The sequence below is a fragment of the Canis lupus genome, chromosome 1 (genome assembly GCF_048164855.1).
Source record: "Canis lupus baileyi chromosome 1, mCanLup2.hap1, whole genome shotgun sequence".
NCBI lineage: Eukaryota > Metazoa > Chordata > Mammalia > Carnivora > Canidae > Canis > Canis lupus.
In genome coordinates this window covers 9,394,580-9,407,586 of record NC_132838.1, presented here as the reverse complement: position 1 = coordinate 9,407,586, position 13,007 = coordinate 9,394,580, and the positions used below count along the sequence as shown (strand labels likewise).

The following is a 13,007-nucleotide window of genomic DNA, read 5'->3' as shown; positions in this document are numbered from 1 at the left end:
TATGCTAATTTTGTGTCTGTTTTACTTAAGAGTGACCTTGATGAAAGTAAAAATTACTTTTATGAAATCTAGATCCTTAAGTACATCTTTTCAATATTCTGTTGGAAAAAAAATGGTGAGAACTCCTAAAAAACATATGCTACGTAGTGATGTACAGTGGTTATCCCCAGTAGGAGCACTGGTGTGATTGTTGAAGTTATAAGCAAAATAGTTCATTTCTTTTCAACGAACACCTGATATAATGATGGTCATTGACAAACTATGGTCATTCAGATTTAAGTGTCAGGCATTTTCTCAAAAATGAGCAAATGAACCTGTCTTTTAGGAAAATGACTGACAGTTTTTATTAATCATGCTAAAATCTAAGTTTTCAAGTGAGAATTGGGGAATTGCATTTTTGAGCTTGACAACTTCTCAGAATTTATGGATTTTTCAATGGAAATCAAGGTTGATATTAATGAATATTTTTAAATTAATAATGAAATATGGCAATGTAGGATCTTCATAAATCAGCAAACCAATATTTTGTCAACGATGAAAGTTGAAAATAGTTCTATGGATTTTAATACAACAGAATGTAAAAGTGTATGACATGACCCCATCTGACAATAACCTTTAAGAAAGCATTTTATCAAGTTTGGAGATAGAATCAAAGAAGAATATCCATAATTGTTAAACTGCTCTTAAATTATTCTTCCCTTTTATGACCTCCTGTCTGTGTGAGGCCTTGTTTTCTGTATATGCTTAATCAAAACAATGTATTGCAACAGACTGAATTCAGAAACAGATATGAGTTTCAAACTGTCTTCTGTTGAGTCAGACACTAAGAGTTTTGCAAAAATGTGAAAACATGACACTCTTTACCTATTTGGGAAATTCTTTACTTTAAAATGTTATTCATGTTATCATGTAATGAATGTAATAGGATTTTTAAACATGTAAAAAACATTTAACAGTTTATGTTTTAATTTCTCTCATGGCGTTTGTTAATAGACATAACCCACATGAGAAGCACCTGGGTGGCTCAGTGGTTGAGCCAACCTTTGGCTGGGGTCGTGATCTGGAGGTCCTGGGATTGAGTCCTATATCAGGCTCCCCGCAGGAAGCCTGTTTCTCCCTCTGCCTATGTTTCTGCCTCTCTCTCTCTCTCTCTGTCTCTCATGAATAAATAGATAAAATCTTAAAAAGAAAAAAAGATATAACCCTTATGAGTAAAGTAGAACAGAAGAGTGAGGTTGGGAGATGTCTATATAGAGAGAGACAACTTTGAAATCCAGGTGCCATGTCCAAAACTGGTTGGAAAAGTAGATATTGTTCCCCTATGATTCTTTAGCTCTGTTTTTAATTCTATCATAGGATTCATCACTGTTATTTGTAATCTTATCACTTCAACTACATTATGAAGTCCTACAGGAAAAGGTTATGTGTTTCATCTTTGAACTCTGACTTTATCACTATGAATTCCTTAGGGATTACTCCTTGAAATGAAAATTAAACAGCACCAGTTAGCAAAGTCATCACTTAGGTGTGCTTAGATTTGGGTTTTCATTGTATCACTTAATAAAACCTTTAAATTTATTAACTTAGACCTAAACAGCCTGAATCCTTTGGAAGTAATTTCCCTTCAGTTAAAATCTGCTCATTTCATATGTGTCTAAAGTAATTGGCTCTTTTATTAAACTTTAATTGTATTTTGTGCATTTATAACCATGTGAATAATCAGGGTTTAGAAATATACATTGTTAAGTGATTCAGTAATTGATTGATACATATTTGTAAAATGCTCTCAGATTTCAACACTTTAAAAATGTTAATTATTTTATATCACATTGACAGATTTTAGACTAATAAAAACATTTTTATTTTGAGAATTAAAAATACTTTAAAAGGTCTTCTCATCTAAGAAAATACAAAGTTCCTTACTGGGTGGTAAATCCCCACACACTACTGAGAAGGAAAAGTGAGGGTAGGAGATTCAGATATATTAGATCTTGACAGAAATTGTTATAATTCAGAATACTTGTAAAAATATATCTATATTTTTAAAGATCTTACTTATTTATTCATGAAAGACCCAGAGAGAGAGACAGAGACAGAGACATAGGCAGAGAGAAGCAGGCTCCCTGCAGGGAGCCTGATGTGGGACTCAATCCCAGGACCTCAGGATCATAATCTGGAGCCAAAGGCAGAGACTCAACCACTGAGCCACCCAGGCATCCCTAAAATATATTTTGAATTAAAAAAGAGTAGTTCTGGAGATATACAAACTTCTTTAAAAAACTTCTGGTAGGATTTTATAACATTTTATAATTTAGTTTTAATTTTTTTTTTATTTATTTATGATAGTCACACAGAGAGATAGAGAGAGACAGAGAGAGAAGCAGGCTCCATGCACTGGGAGCCCGAGGTGGGATCCGATCCCGGGTCTCCAGGATCATGCCCCGGGCCAAAGGCAGGCACTAAACCGCTGCGCCACCCAGGGATCCCCATTTTATAATTTAGTATAACACTTGATCACCCTAACCAAGACAGGCTGAGAAGCAGAATTCTCCCTCCCTCATTAGTATTTTGCTTTCTTGGCATCTCTTGAATGTCTTAGAGCACAGACTGAAGTGCATGACATCACACTATTGATCAGCAACAACAGCCTTGCACTATTCTGGAAACCAGTGTAAGAACATCTGTCTGAAGAACCTGTCCACATTTCCAAATGTAAATTTTACAGAAGAGCAAACACGGTATTCACACTACATCATCTGACACGTTGCCTATGGCACAGCAGTTAGAAAACGCCAGTGCTTGCTGCATCTTGCTAAGCTGTCCATTAATTTGTTTTGTTGATTTTTGCTATGAGAGGACAAGAAAGATGGGACCCACAGTATCTGCTCTAATGTTCTTTTATATTTGTAAATAAAATGTTTGGGAATGGCCCTTGAACAGAATAATAAATGCTTTTATGATACTGTTTTGTACAACTAGGTGTCACACATGATATAGCTTAGATAGCAGCTTACCACTTTTATGCTCACCTGCCATAAATTGCATGAATTCTTGGACAACACATGATCTTTATTGCTTTTAGACTCTACTGAATTCTGGTAAGATCCTTTGTTTAGCTAAAATTAATAACACTTGAGAATAATATCTCTTTTTCAAATATAACTTCAATGTGCTATGTTAGAATAAAATTCAGCTTAAATATTATGTGAGTCACTTATCAAGTCATTTAAAAATTCAAGAGTTTAACTTTATTTGAGAATACGCTTTAGGTACTTTAAATATAATATGTGAATCATTGTTCCAAAAAAAGCATTCTCATCTTTCTCTCCAAGGTATTAATACTCAGAAACTGTAAGATATTGGTGTCTAATTTTTCTTTCCTGGAAGAGGAGATGAGTATTTTCAGATACATAGATATATACATAGATACAAAAAAGCACATACAGTATATGTATGTGCATATGTATTTGTATATATGCATAAATATGAAGCAAACCTTTTGTAGGTTATTTTGCTTAAAATGTTTGTCTTACTGATTTTAATTTTTCATGTTAATCTTAATGAGATAATTACATGTAAGAGAAAAACAAATATCCATAAAGGACATATTAGAATTAGCTTCTCAGCATTGTGACAGAACTCTAAATTCCTTATGACAGAGAGTAAAAGAGCTCCTCTGGACAGCTTATACAGTAATCCCGAGTAATGGGTTTGTTATTTTATGAGGCTGAATGTCTAGGTCACCACAGATTTTAGAAGGGACTGTGACAGATAACACCAGGCTCTTTTAAAAGTAGCCACATTGTTCTACTTTACAGACCTTATTTTACATGACATGGGTACAGTTTTTGGTCATGAATTGATACTTTTAACTATTTTGATGCTGTCGTGTCCTCGTCAACACCAATGTTATCTTCAAAAATGGAGGACTAAAATGTTTAAAATACATGAAATACTTCTGTACGTTTTTCTCCACCTAGAATACTGGTCAGTGACTGATAGTGCTTCTAGGATGGCATTGCAAGTCATGAATGAATTAAGACTTCCCTTCAGCAAAATCCTTCATTTGCAGTTAAAGCATGTGCCATAACATAGCAAGCACTGAACATAGATCAAGCAAATCAAAATTGTACCCTGGTCAAAAACAAGGGAAATATCCAGTTCCTGCCCACTCTGGCCATCCTCTCCCACCTAAGGTGGAGAGGACTGACAAGCACATGTGAAGTCCACCTGTTAAGTCCAAAACTGAGACCCTACCAGAGGACTAGACAACACTTCTCCCCCCACCCCTCATCACCGTGCCACTAAGGGCCTTGTTATAGCAGTTCCTTTTAGCCAACACATCATGTCTGGCTAAACAAAAAATCACAAGAAAGGAGAAGAAAATAGAACCATATAAAATGCACAATTAAAATAATAAAATGCAGAAAAAGAGAAGACAAAATAGAAACAAAGAACAAACAAAACTGTTAGAAATATGGTAAATATTAATATAACTATATCAGTGATCACTTTGAACATCAATGGTCTAAAAAGACAGAGATTGTCAGAGTGGATCCAAAAACAAGATCCAACTACATATTTTCAGAAAGAAACCCACCTTAAATATAAATACAAAGATTAACAGTATATGGATATAGAAAAATATACCATGCTAACATGAATCAAAAAATATAATTTAAAAACTCATTAAAAATATACCACACTAACATTAATTTTAAAAGGGGGGTAGCTATTTTTATTTCAGACAAAGAAGACTTCAAAGCAAGGAAGGTTGTCAGGTTTATCAGGTTGATATCAGGTTTATCAGGTTGATAAAGAATGTCATTACATATTGATAACTTGGTCAATCCTACAAGAAGGCATAACAATCTATAGTGTGTGTACACTGAACAACAGAACATCAAAAGATGTGAAACAAGAATTGATAGAACTACAAAGAGAAATAGATGTATCCACTATCATCGCTGGAGTTTTCAATAGCCCTCCTTCACAAATGGACAGATCCAGCGGGCTGAAAATCAGTAAGGACATTGTTGAACTCAATAGCACCATCAGTTGACTGGATATAATGGACATCTGTAGATAATGTCAACAAACAATAGAACACATTCTTCCAACTCACGGGGAACGTTCTCCAAGATACACCACATTCTAGGCCACGAAATATACCTACACAAATTCAGAAGAATAGAAATAGTACAACATCTGCAGTCAGACCACAATGGAATTAAACTGGAACTTAATGATGGCAACATAGCTGGAAAATCCCCAAATGTGTGCAAATTAGACAACACACTTTTAATCAGCTCATGGATCAGAGAAGCCTCAATAGAGATTTTTATTTATTTTTTTAAATATTTTATTTATTCATGAGAGACACAGAGAGAGGCAGAGACACAGGCAGAGGGAGAAGCAGGCTCCACAAAGGGAGCCTGATGTGGGACTCGATCCCGGGACTGCAGGATCATGCCCTGAGCCAAAGGCAGACACTCAACCACTGAACCACCCAGGCATTCCTCAAGAGAGATTTTTAAATAGTTGTAGTAAGTTAAAATGAGAACGAACCTGTCAGATCTTTTATGTTAGAAGAAATCACATTCAGCATGTTGAGAAGTAGATTTTTAAAAATTTACTCTTGAATGTTGCTATTGCAGTGTGTTTACAGAGTAGTTGAGAGAATAGGCATTTGCCCGTTTCTCCGGACTGTGGAAAAAATGAAAAGGTGATAAATGGTAGCAGAACAACTTGCGCCCATAGACAATTTAGGGCTAGAATAAGTAAGTTTATTAAATATTTATTAATTGCCAAATGAATAAAGAGTTGCTGACCTGGGCACATGAATCAGGGATGGGCCTTGGTGAGGGAGCGGGGTGAGGTCGGCACGGGTACATGGGTTTATGAACACTATGTGGGAAGCAGGTCCATTGCTTATATTTATGACCTCAAATTTTTGAGTCACTTTTTCTGCCAGTGTCAGTTGTGTTGTGACTATGGTCCCCGCCAGGACCTTGCTCAATGGGTGGGAGTTAGGAGGGAAGAGAGAGATGAAATCCAATGAGTATTTAACAATGATTTATTGAGAATCTTCTGTGTGCCACACCTGCTACCATTGGCAGAAAATACAATTTTCATAAAAACACAGAGGCCTTGCTTCCCTGGAGTTATTCTACATAATTTTTAGACTATTTCAAAATCCAGCAAACAAGGACCAAAAACTGAGGGCAGAAGAGAAGATGTGTTTATTTCGGTCTGTATTGTTTCTGGCTACAGTTAATTGGAAAATCATACAAATATTCAGTGGGAAGTGGTTTAGGAGAGTAATAACTGATCATTTTGCTTCAGCACTCTACAGTATCCAGCATATACTGTACACTAAGTGAAAAATGTTTTTCTTTCAAGGTAACTGAACTGCACAACATCAAAAATATAACCAGACTGCCTCGAGAGACAAAGAAGCATGCAGTGGCAATTATCTTTCATGATGAAACGTCAAAGACATTTGCCTGTGAGTCAGGTAAGCAATTATAGCCTCGTCTACAGCTTCTGGAAATTGAACTGCTTCAGAGACAATGGCCCAGATGGATTAAGTTATACCACTGAATAGGAAGGCTTATTGTGATAAGACTGTGATGTAGAAGACTTTAGGGAGAAGCTCAACCTATTGATTCCTACAGATGTTTTGGGTGCTTGTTTATTATCTGTCTGTGTCTGGATTTTGCTCCCAGGTGGTCTGAGGACTCTTGAGGTTTCTATTCAAGCTTGAAGAATTAAGTAAACAGTGCCTGGGAGATGTTGTTAGGGCAAGCTTGTGACTTGTCTTCTGATTCTTGCCTGGTGCAGCTGTAGGCATTTGGTGGGAAAATAATAACACTGCCATGCGACAGTGTGGCAGAGCACAGCTGAAGTCCCCAGACATTCCAGAACGGAACTTTGAGCAATTGGCTGCTTTCATGGATTCTCAGTACTACAAGTAAATACATTTCAGATTGAATTTTAGCATCCCAGCTCATAAAGCACGCTGACATCGTTGAGATGCACAGCAGTTTATAGTTTGAACCTGCAGTATTTTTCATTTTGAAATCCCTCTGCTATGTAATGTATTAGTTGGCTTATTATAGCTTTTTAAAGATTTTTCTCAATGAAATGGTGCATTCGTTTTATAATGGATGGAAGCAAAAAGCACTAAGGGATCGAAAGATGGGAATTTAAAATAATAGTGAAGTCTTTAGTAGAAGCCTTGCTGAGTATTTTTTTTTTTTAAAAGAGGAAATAAAGCTTCTGGATTTAGAGTTAAAGTTTACAGGTGTAATTAATATCAGGTTCTATTATTCTAAAATTGATCATGTCAACTTGCCCAAACAAAATTGTTCACATCTCCTCACCTATGCTTTTCTTAGTTTTGCTAAACTGAATGGGAATTTATCAATGTGTTATTCCTCGGATCCCCATAATCCCTTTCGCCATACTTCTCTTCCATCATCATCTGGCCTCATTTCATTGTTTAAAATTGACTTTTGGCATTGCATAGTAGTCTGTTAACTTGTGATATCAATTCCATTTTGCAATAGAGCCTGTCCCAACCTTGCTGGCATCCTATAACATCCAAAAGTATTTGTGTCATCTTGTTCACTGTCTTAAAGCTGTCTCACCACTTCACTCTTCTCTGAGCTCTTAGATAATGTCTCCTATTAAAATTAACAACCATAAAATTGGTTTTCCAAAAAAGATAAAAGATAATTTTCACTATTGTTTGTGTGCTTCAATTTTCACTACTGCCTTACAGTTTCGAAATTACACTGAGCCATGTTGTAGGTACATAGGCAATACTGGAGTCTGTTATTTCAGATAAGAATGATACTGAATTATGTTTCTGAAATTCAGATGCAGAGTTGTCACCCACAAGTCTAATGTTGGAAGCTCTTTAAGATTATTTTTATTTCCTTTGTGATGGTGGTTGTTTCATGGGTTGTGCATTTTTGAGAGACAAAGACTCTTGCTTAAAACAAAATGGGCTTAATTTCCAAGAGAAGAATTTCCAGACAGTGAGGCTGAAACTAGAACCAAATGTAAAAATAAAAGAACATTTTTATTTGAATTGCTGGCAAAGAGTTTTCAACTCATTTAAATTTATGGCTTATTTAAATTATTTGTTTTTTAAATCACTTTTGTGTGTAGATATAGCAGTCTACTTGAAACTAGTATAAACGTGTTTAAGAAACTATGGCATGGTTTTATTAAATTTTCTTAACTTCATGACACATGACAATGGAAAAAAGAAAGGAAGAAAAAAATCACATAAACAGGGAATTTGAGTACTTTTTCTAGCAAATTATATTTTTTTTGGATCGTTGTTAAGATCAATAGTCCATGTCTCCTGATAAAATGGCAAAATCATTTGGAAAAAAGACTCCAGCTGTAAAGCAGTCACAGATGTGAAAATCAAAACAGCAATACGGTTAAAGCCAAAATTAAAAGGAGCTCTCACATTTTATTTCTAATATGAATGCAGGTAAACAGAAATTCTTATGAGGGCTAGTGAGAAGGTGAATTGCTTCAATTTTTGTTTCAAGAAAACAGGCAACTGGTATGAAATAAGTATACATACCCTTGACTCAGTGAGCATCTTTGGGAACATATCCTGTAGAAACATACATACCAGCACATGAGGTCATGGGTTTAAGCAAATTATGTGTAATGACAGCACAATTGGCAACAAATAAATGGCTGTCAAGAAAATATTTGAACAAATTATCGTATATCCTTATCATGAAATGTCACATAATCACTAGAAAGAACTCTAAGCCAATTAACTGGAAGACATTTCTATGAATTTTAGTACTTCAAGCAAAACCAACCAGCAGAGAAGTATATACTGAAGAGTCACCTTTATAAAAGTAACGAGATAGTGTGTGTTTTACCAAGAGTTACCTGGGGTGAGAGGGAGTAATAATGAAGTGGATGGAAAAGAAAGCTGGGAAAAAGGTGCAATCGCGAAAAAGGAATAGAAAATAAAATGAACAGAAGAAAATACCCAGCATATAAACTACCCCACTTATATGAAATTATGTATATGTGACCATGTGAATGAATGTATACAATTTTTTAAAGTTAGTCATCAGAGAAGTGCAGATTAAAACCATAGTAAGATATCATGGTGCACCTATCAGAATGGCTAAAAATGTTTAAAACATAACACCGCCAAATGTTTGTGAGGTTGCAGAGAAACTAGATTATTCATACTTTGCTGGCAGGAACGTAAAATGGTACAGACACTTTGGAAAGTGGTTAGCAGCTTCTTATAAAATTAAACGTCATTATTACATGATCCAGCAATTGCATTCTTGGACATTTATCTCAGGAAAAAAATGGAAATTTATGTCCATACACACATATACATGTGTATTCACAATAGCTTTGCTCGAAATAGCCGAAAACTGAAAAGAACCCAGATGTCTTTTGACAAACCGTGGTCATCCCCTCACACCATGAAATACTCCTCAGCAATAAAAAGGAACAAACTCTGATATAAAAGCAGCAACCTGGATGAATCTTGACTGAATTACGCCAAGGGAGAACAAGTCGATCCCAAAAGGTTATGTATTTTGTGATTCCATTTATGTAAGATCTGTGAAATGACAAATTTTAGAAATGGAGGACAGGTTAGTTGTCGGAGGTTAGGAACGAGATTGGGGGTATGGAGCCCCAGAGGGATGTATGTCATAAAAGTTACATGAACTTGCATAGGCACTGAGCGGTTATCTTGATTTTAACAGGGCATAAACAGGCCTACACGGGCAGCAAACTGTATAGAACTTACAGGTACAGGTAAGTACAAGCAAAACCAGGGAAATCTGAATAAAATCAATACACTACCAATGTCAATATCTTGGTTGTGATATTACACAATAATTTTGCAAAATATCACTATTGGAGGAAAGTGGGCAAAGTTTACACAATCTCTCTGTAATATTTTTTATTACTACATGTGAATCTACAATAATCTCAAAAAACTTCACAATGACAAATGTATCTATACTATCTCTAAGGTCACTGGTGATGTATTTTTTTTTTTAAAGAGAGTACGGAGGGACTTGCAAGGTAAAAAAAGCATTTAGTATAGTCTAATATGGTAAAAAGAAACAGAGAACAGTAAGGACAGATGACAAAAATAATCCTAGATGTGTGCCTCGGTAGCTGGTATATGTTTTATGAGCACAAAGAAACATAGGCAAGGGTACATATGTGTGTGCTGTTCCTTCTAACATGTACTCCTTGCATGAGGGCCTCCCCCCCGCCCTGCTCTGCCCCCTGCACACACTCATCTCCCAGCCACCTCCACACTGGCTTCCACTTTGGCACCAGTATGTCATGCTTCTTGCCCCCTCGTCTTACTTAATACCTCTGCTCTCCACATCCACAGCGCCCTGATTTCGGACTTCACATACTCCCTTCACAATCTCTCTGTGAAGACATGACCATATTTTCTTTCTCATCTCAGTATATCCAGCAACACAGTGCTGATAAAATTTGTTGAATTAATGGAGTAATAAATGAGTAAAAATTTGTATTTGAGTTTTGTTATAATGACATATTTATCATTTCAGCTTTTTCTAAGAGATAATTTTTTAAAAACAAGTTTTAGAGGCTAATTTGGCAGTTCCATGGGGAAAACTGTTTCAATTGCCAAATAACAGATTGTTGTGTGTGATGGTGTGCAGGGGAGTAAATGATCATTGTGCTGTGTGTGTGTATGTGTATGTGTGTGTGTAAATTGCCATGGCCCACCAGGTCAGCTGCAATAACCCTATGAGTAGGATATGATGGAATGCAAATAAGAATTTCTGGAGTTTGCCTATTACTTGAAAAGAGATCTGTTGATCCTTCTTTTTGAATATGTTCTAATCTCAAGTTGAGGCCTAGAAAATGAAGGAGCAGATGGTTTAGATGTTGGAAACCTAGAATCTAGTTAATAGATTCTGTTTACCTTCATTAAGGAAAAGAGAAAAAAGGAAAAAGTTCAACTATGTCTGTCTAAGAATACCTTAGAAATATTGCAGGTCTGGTTCCAGACCACCACAATAAAGTGAGTATTATAATAAAGTGAGTCAAATAAATTTTTCAGGTTCCCAGTGTAAATAAAAGTTATGTTTATACCACACTGTAGTCTATTAATTGTGCGATAGCATTATGGCTAAAAAAAATGTATATGGCTTCATTTAAAAATACTGTATTGCCAAAAAATGCTGACCACCATCTGAACTTTCAGCGAGTCATAATCTTTTTGCTGTTGGAGCATCTAGCCTCAGCATCAGCTGATCAGGGTGACGGTGGTGGCTGATGAAGTTTGGAGTGCCTGTGGCAAGTTTCTTGAAATAAGACAATGAAATTTGCCACATCGATGGACTCCTGCTTTCATGAACAATTTCTCTGCAGCATGCAGTGCTGTTTGATAGCATTTTACCCACAGTAGAACTTCTTTCAAATTTGGAGTCAGTTCTTCTCAAAACGTGCCTCTGCTTTATCACTAAGTTTATGGAAGATATTCTAAATCTTTTGTTGTCATTTCATTTATCTTCATAGCATCTTCAGCGGGAGTAGATTCCATATCAATAAACCACTTTCCTTGTTCATCCATAGACATCAGTCATCACCCATTAAACTTTTACTAGGAGATTGTAGCAATCCAGTCACATCTTCAAGCTCCACTTCTTGTTCTAGTTCTCTTAATGTTTCCACCACATCTGTGGGCCACTCATAAGGGTTGGAATCAATTCTTCCAAACTCCTGTGGTTATACATTGACCCCTTCCCATGAATTATGAATGCTCTTATGGGCACCTAAAACAGTAGATTCTTTCCAGAAGGTTTTCAATTGACCTTGCCCAGATCCATCAGAGGAATCACTATCTATGTCAACTATAGCCAGAATTACTCCTTGATTCATGAGCTGCAGAATGGATGTTGTGTGAGCTGGCATGGAAACAACATTGATCTCATTGTACATCTCCAATCACAGCTCTTGAGTGACCAGATGTATTGCCAATCCAATAGCAGTAATATTTTGAAAGAAATCTTATTTTCTTAGCAGTAGACCTCAACAGTGGGCTTAAAATATTCAGTAAGCTGTGTTGTAAACAGATGTGCCATCATTGAGACTTTGTTGTTCCATTTACAGAGCACAGAGTAGATCCAGCACAATTCTTAAGGGCCCTAGGACTTTCAGAATGGCAAATGAACTCTGGCTTCAACTTAAGTCACACTGCATGACATCCTAAGAAGTCAGCCTGTCCCTTGAAGTTTTATAGCCAAGCATTGACTTCTCCTCTCTAGCTGAGAAAGTCCTAGATGACATCTTCCAATTTAAGGTTATTTCTATCTGTACTAAAAATCTGTTGTTTAGTGTAGCCACCTTCTTGAAATATCTTAGCCAGATCTTCTAAATAACTTGTTGCAGCTTCAACATCAGCTCTTTCTACTTCACCTTGCACTTTTATGTTATAGAGATGGCTTCTTTCCTTTAAACCTTATGTATCATCCTCTTCTAGCTTCAGACTTTTCTTCTGCAGCTTCTTCACCTCAAAGCCTTCATGCACTGAAGAAAGTTTGGACCTTGCTCTGGATTAGGCTTCGGGTTGAAGGAATGTCACAACTGGTTTGATCTGTTCTCCAGGTCACTACGACTTCCTCTGTATCAGCAAGAAAGCTGTTTAGCTTTCCTATTATTCATGTCATCACAGGAGTTCTTTCAAGAATTTCTCCTTTGCAGTCACAGCATGGTTGACTGGCACAAGAGGCAGAGGCCTAGCTTCTACCTATCCCAGCTTTTGACATGCCTTCCTTACTAAGTTTAATCATTTCTAGCTTTTGATTTAAGATGAGACATATGTGACTCTTGCTTTCACTTGAACACCAAGAGGGCATTGTCATCAAATATGGCTTATTTTATTATTAATAGGCCTAATTTTAATATTGTTGTGTCTCAAGGAATAGGGAGGCCTAAGGAGG

At 36.2% G+C, this 13,007-nt stretch overlaps 1 protein-coding gene across 3 annotated transcripts in view; it reads left to right on the top strand.

Annotated features, from left to right (window-relative positions):
* Positions 1-13,007, top strand: part of DOK6 (docking protein 6) — a 369,524-nt gene that overhangs the window by 128,875 nt on the left and 227,642 nt on the right. For all 3 annotated transcript variants that reach the window (XM_072820613.1, XM_072820617.1, XM_072820624.1), the window contains one exon: positions 6,403-6,517. In XM_072820613.1, the coding sequence (XP_072676714.1) occupies positions 6,403-6,517 (115 nt within the window). The remainder of the gene's footprint in view (positions 1-6,402; positions 6,518-13,007) is intronic.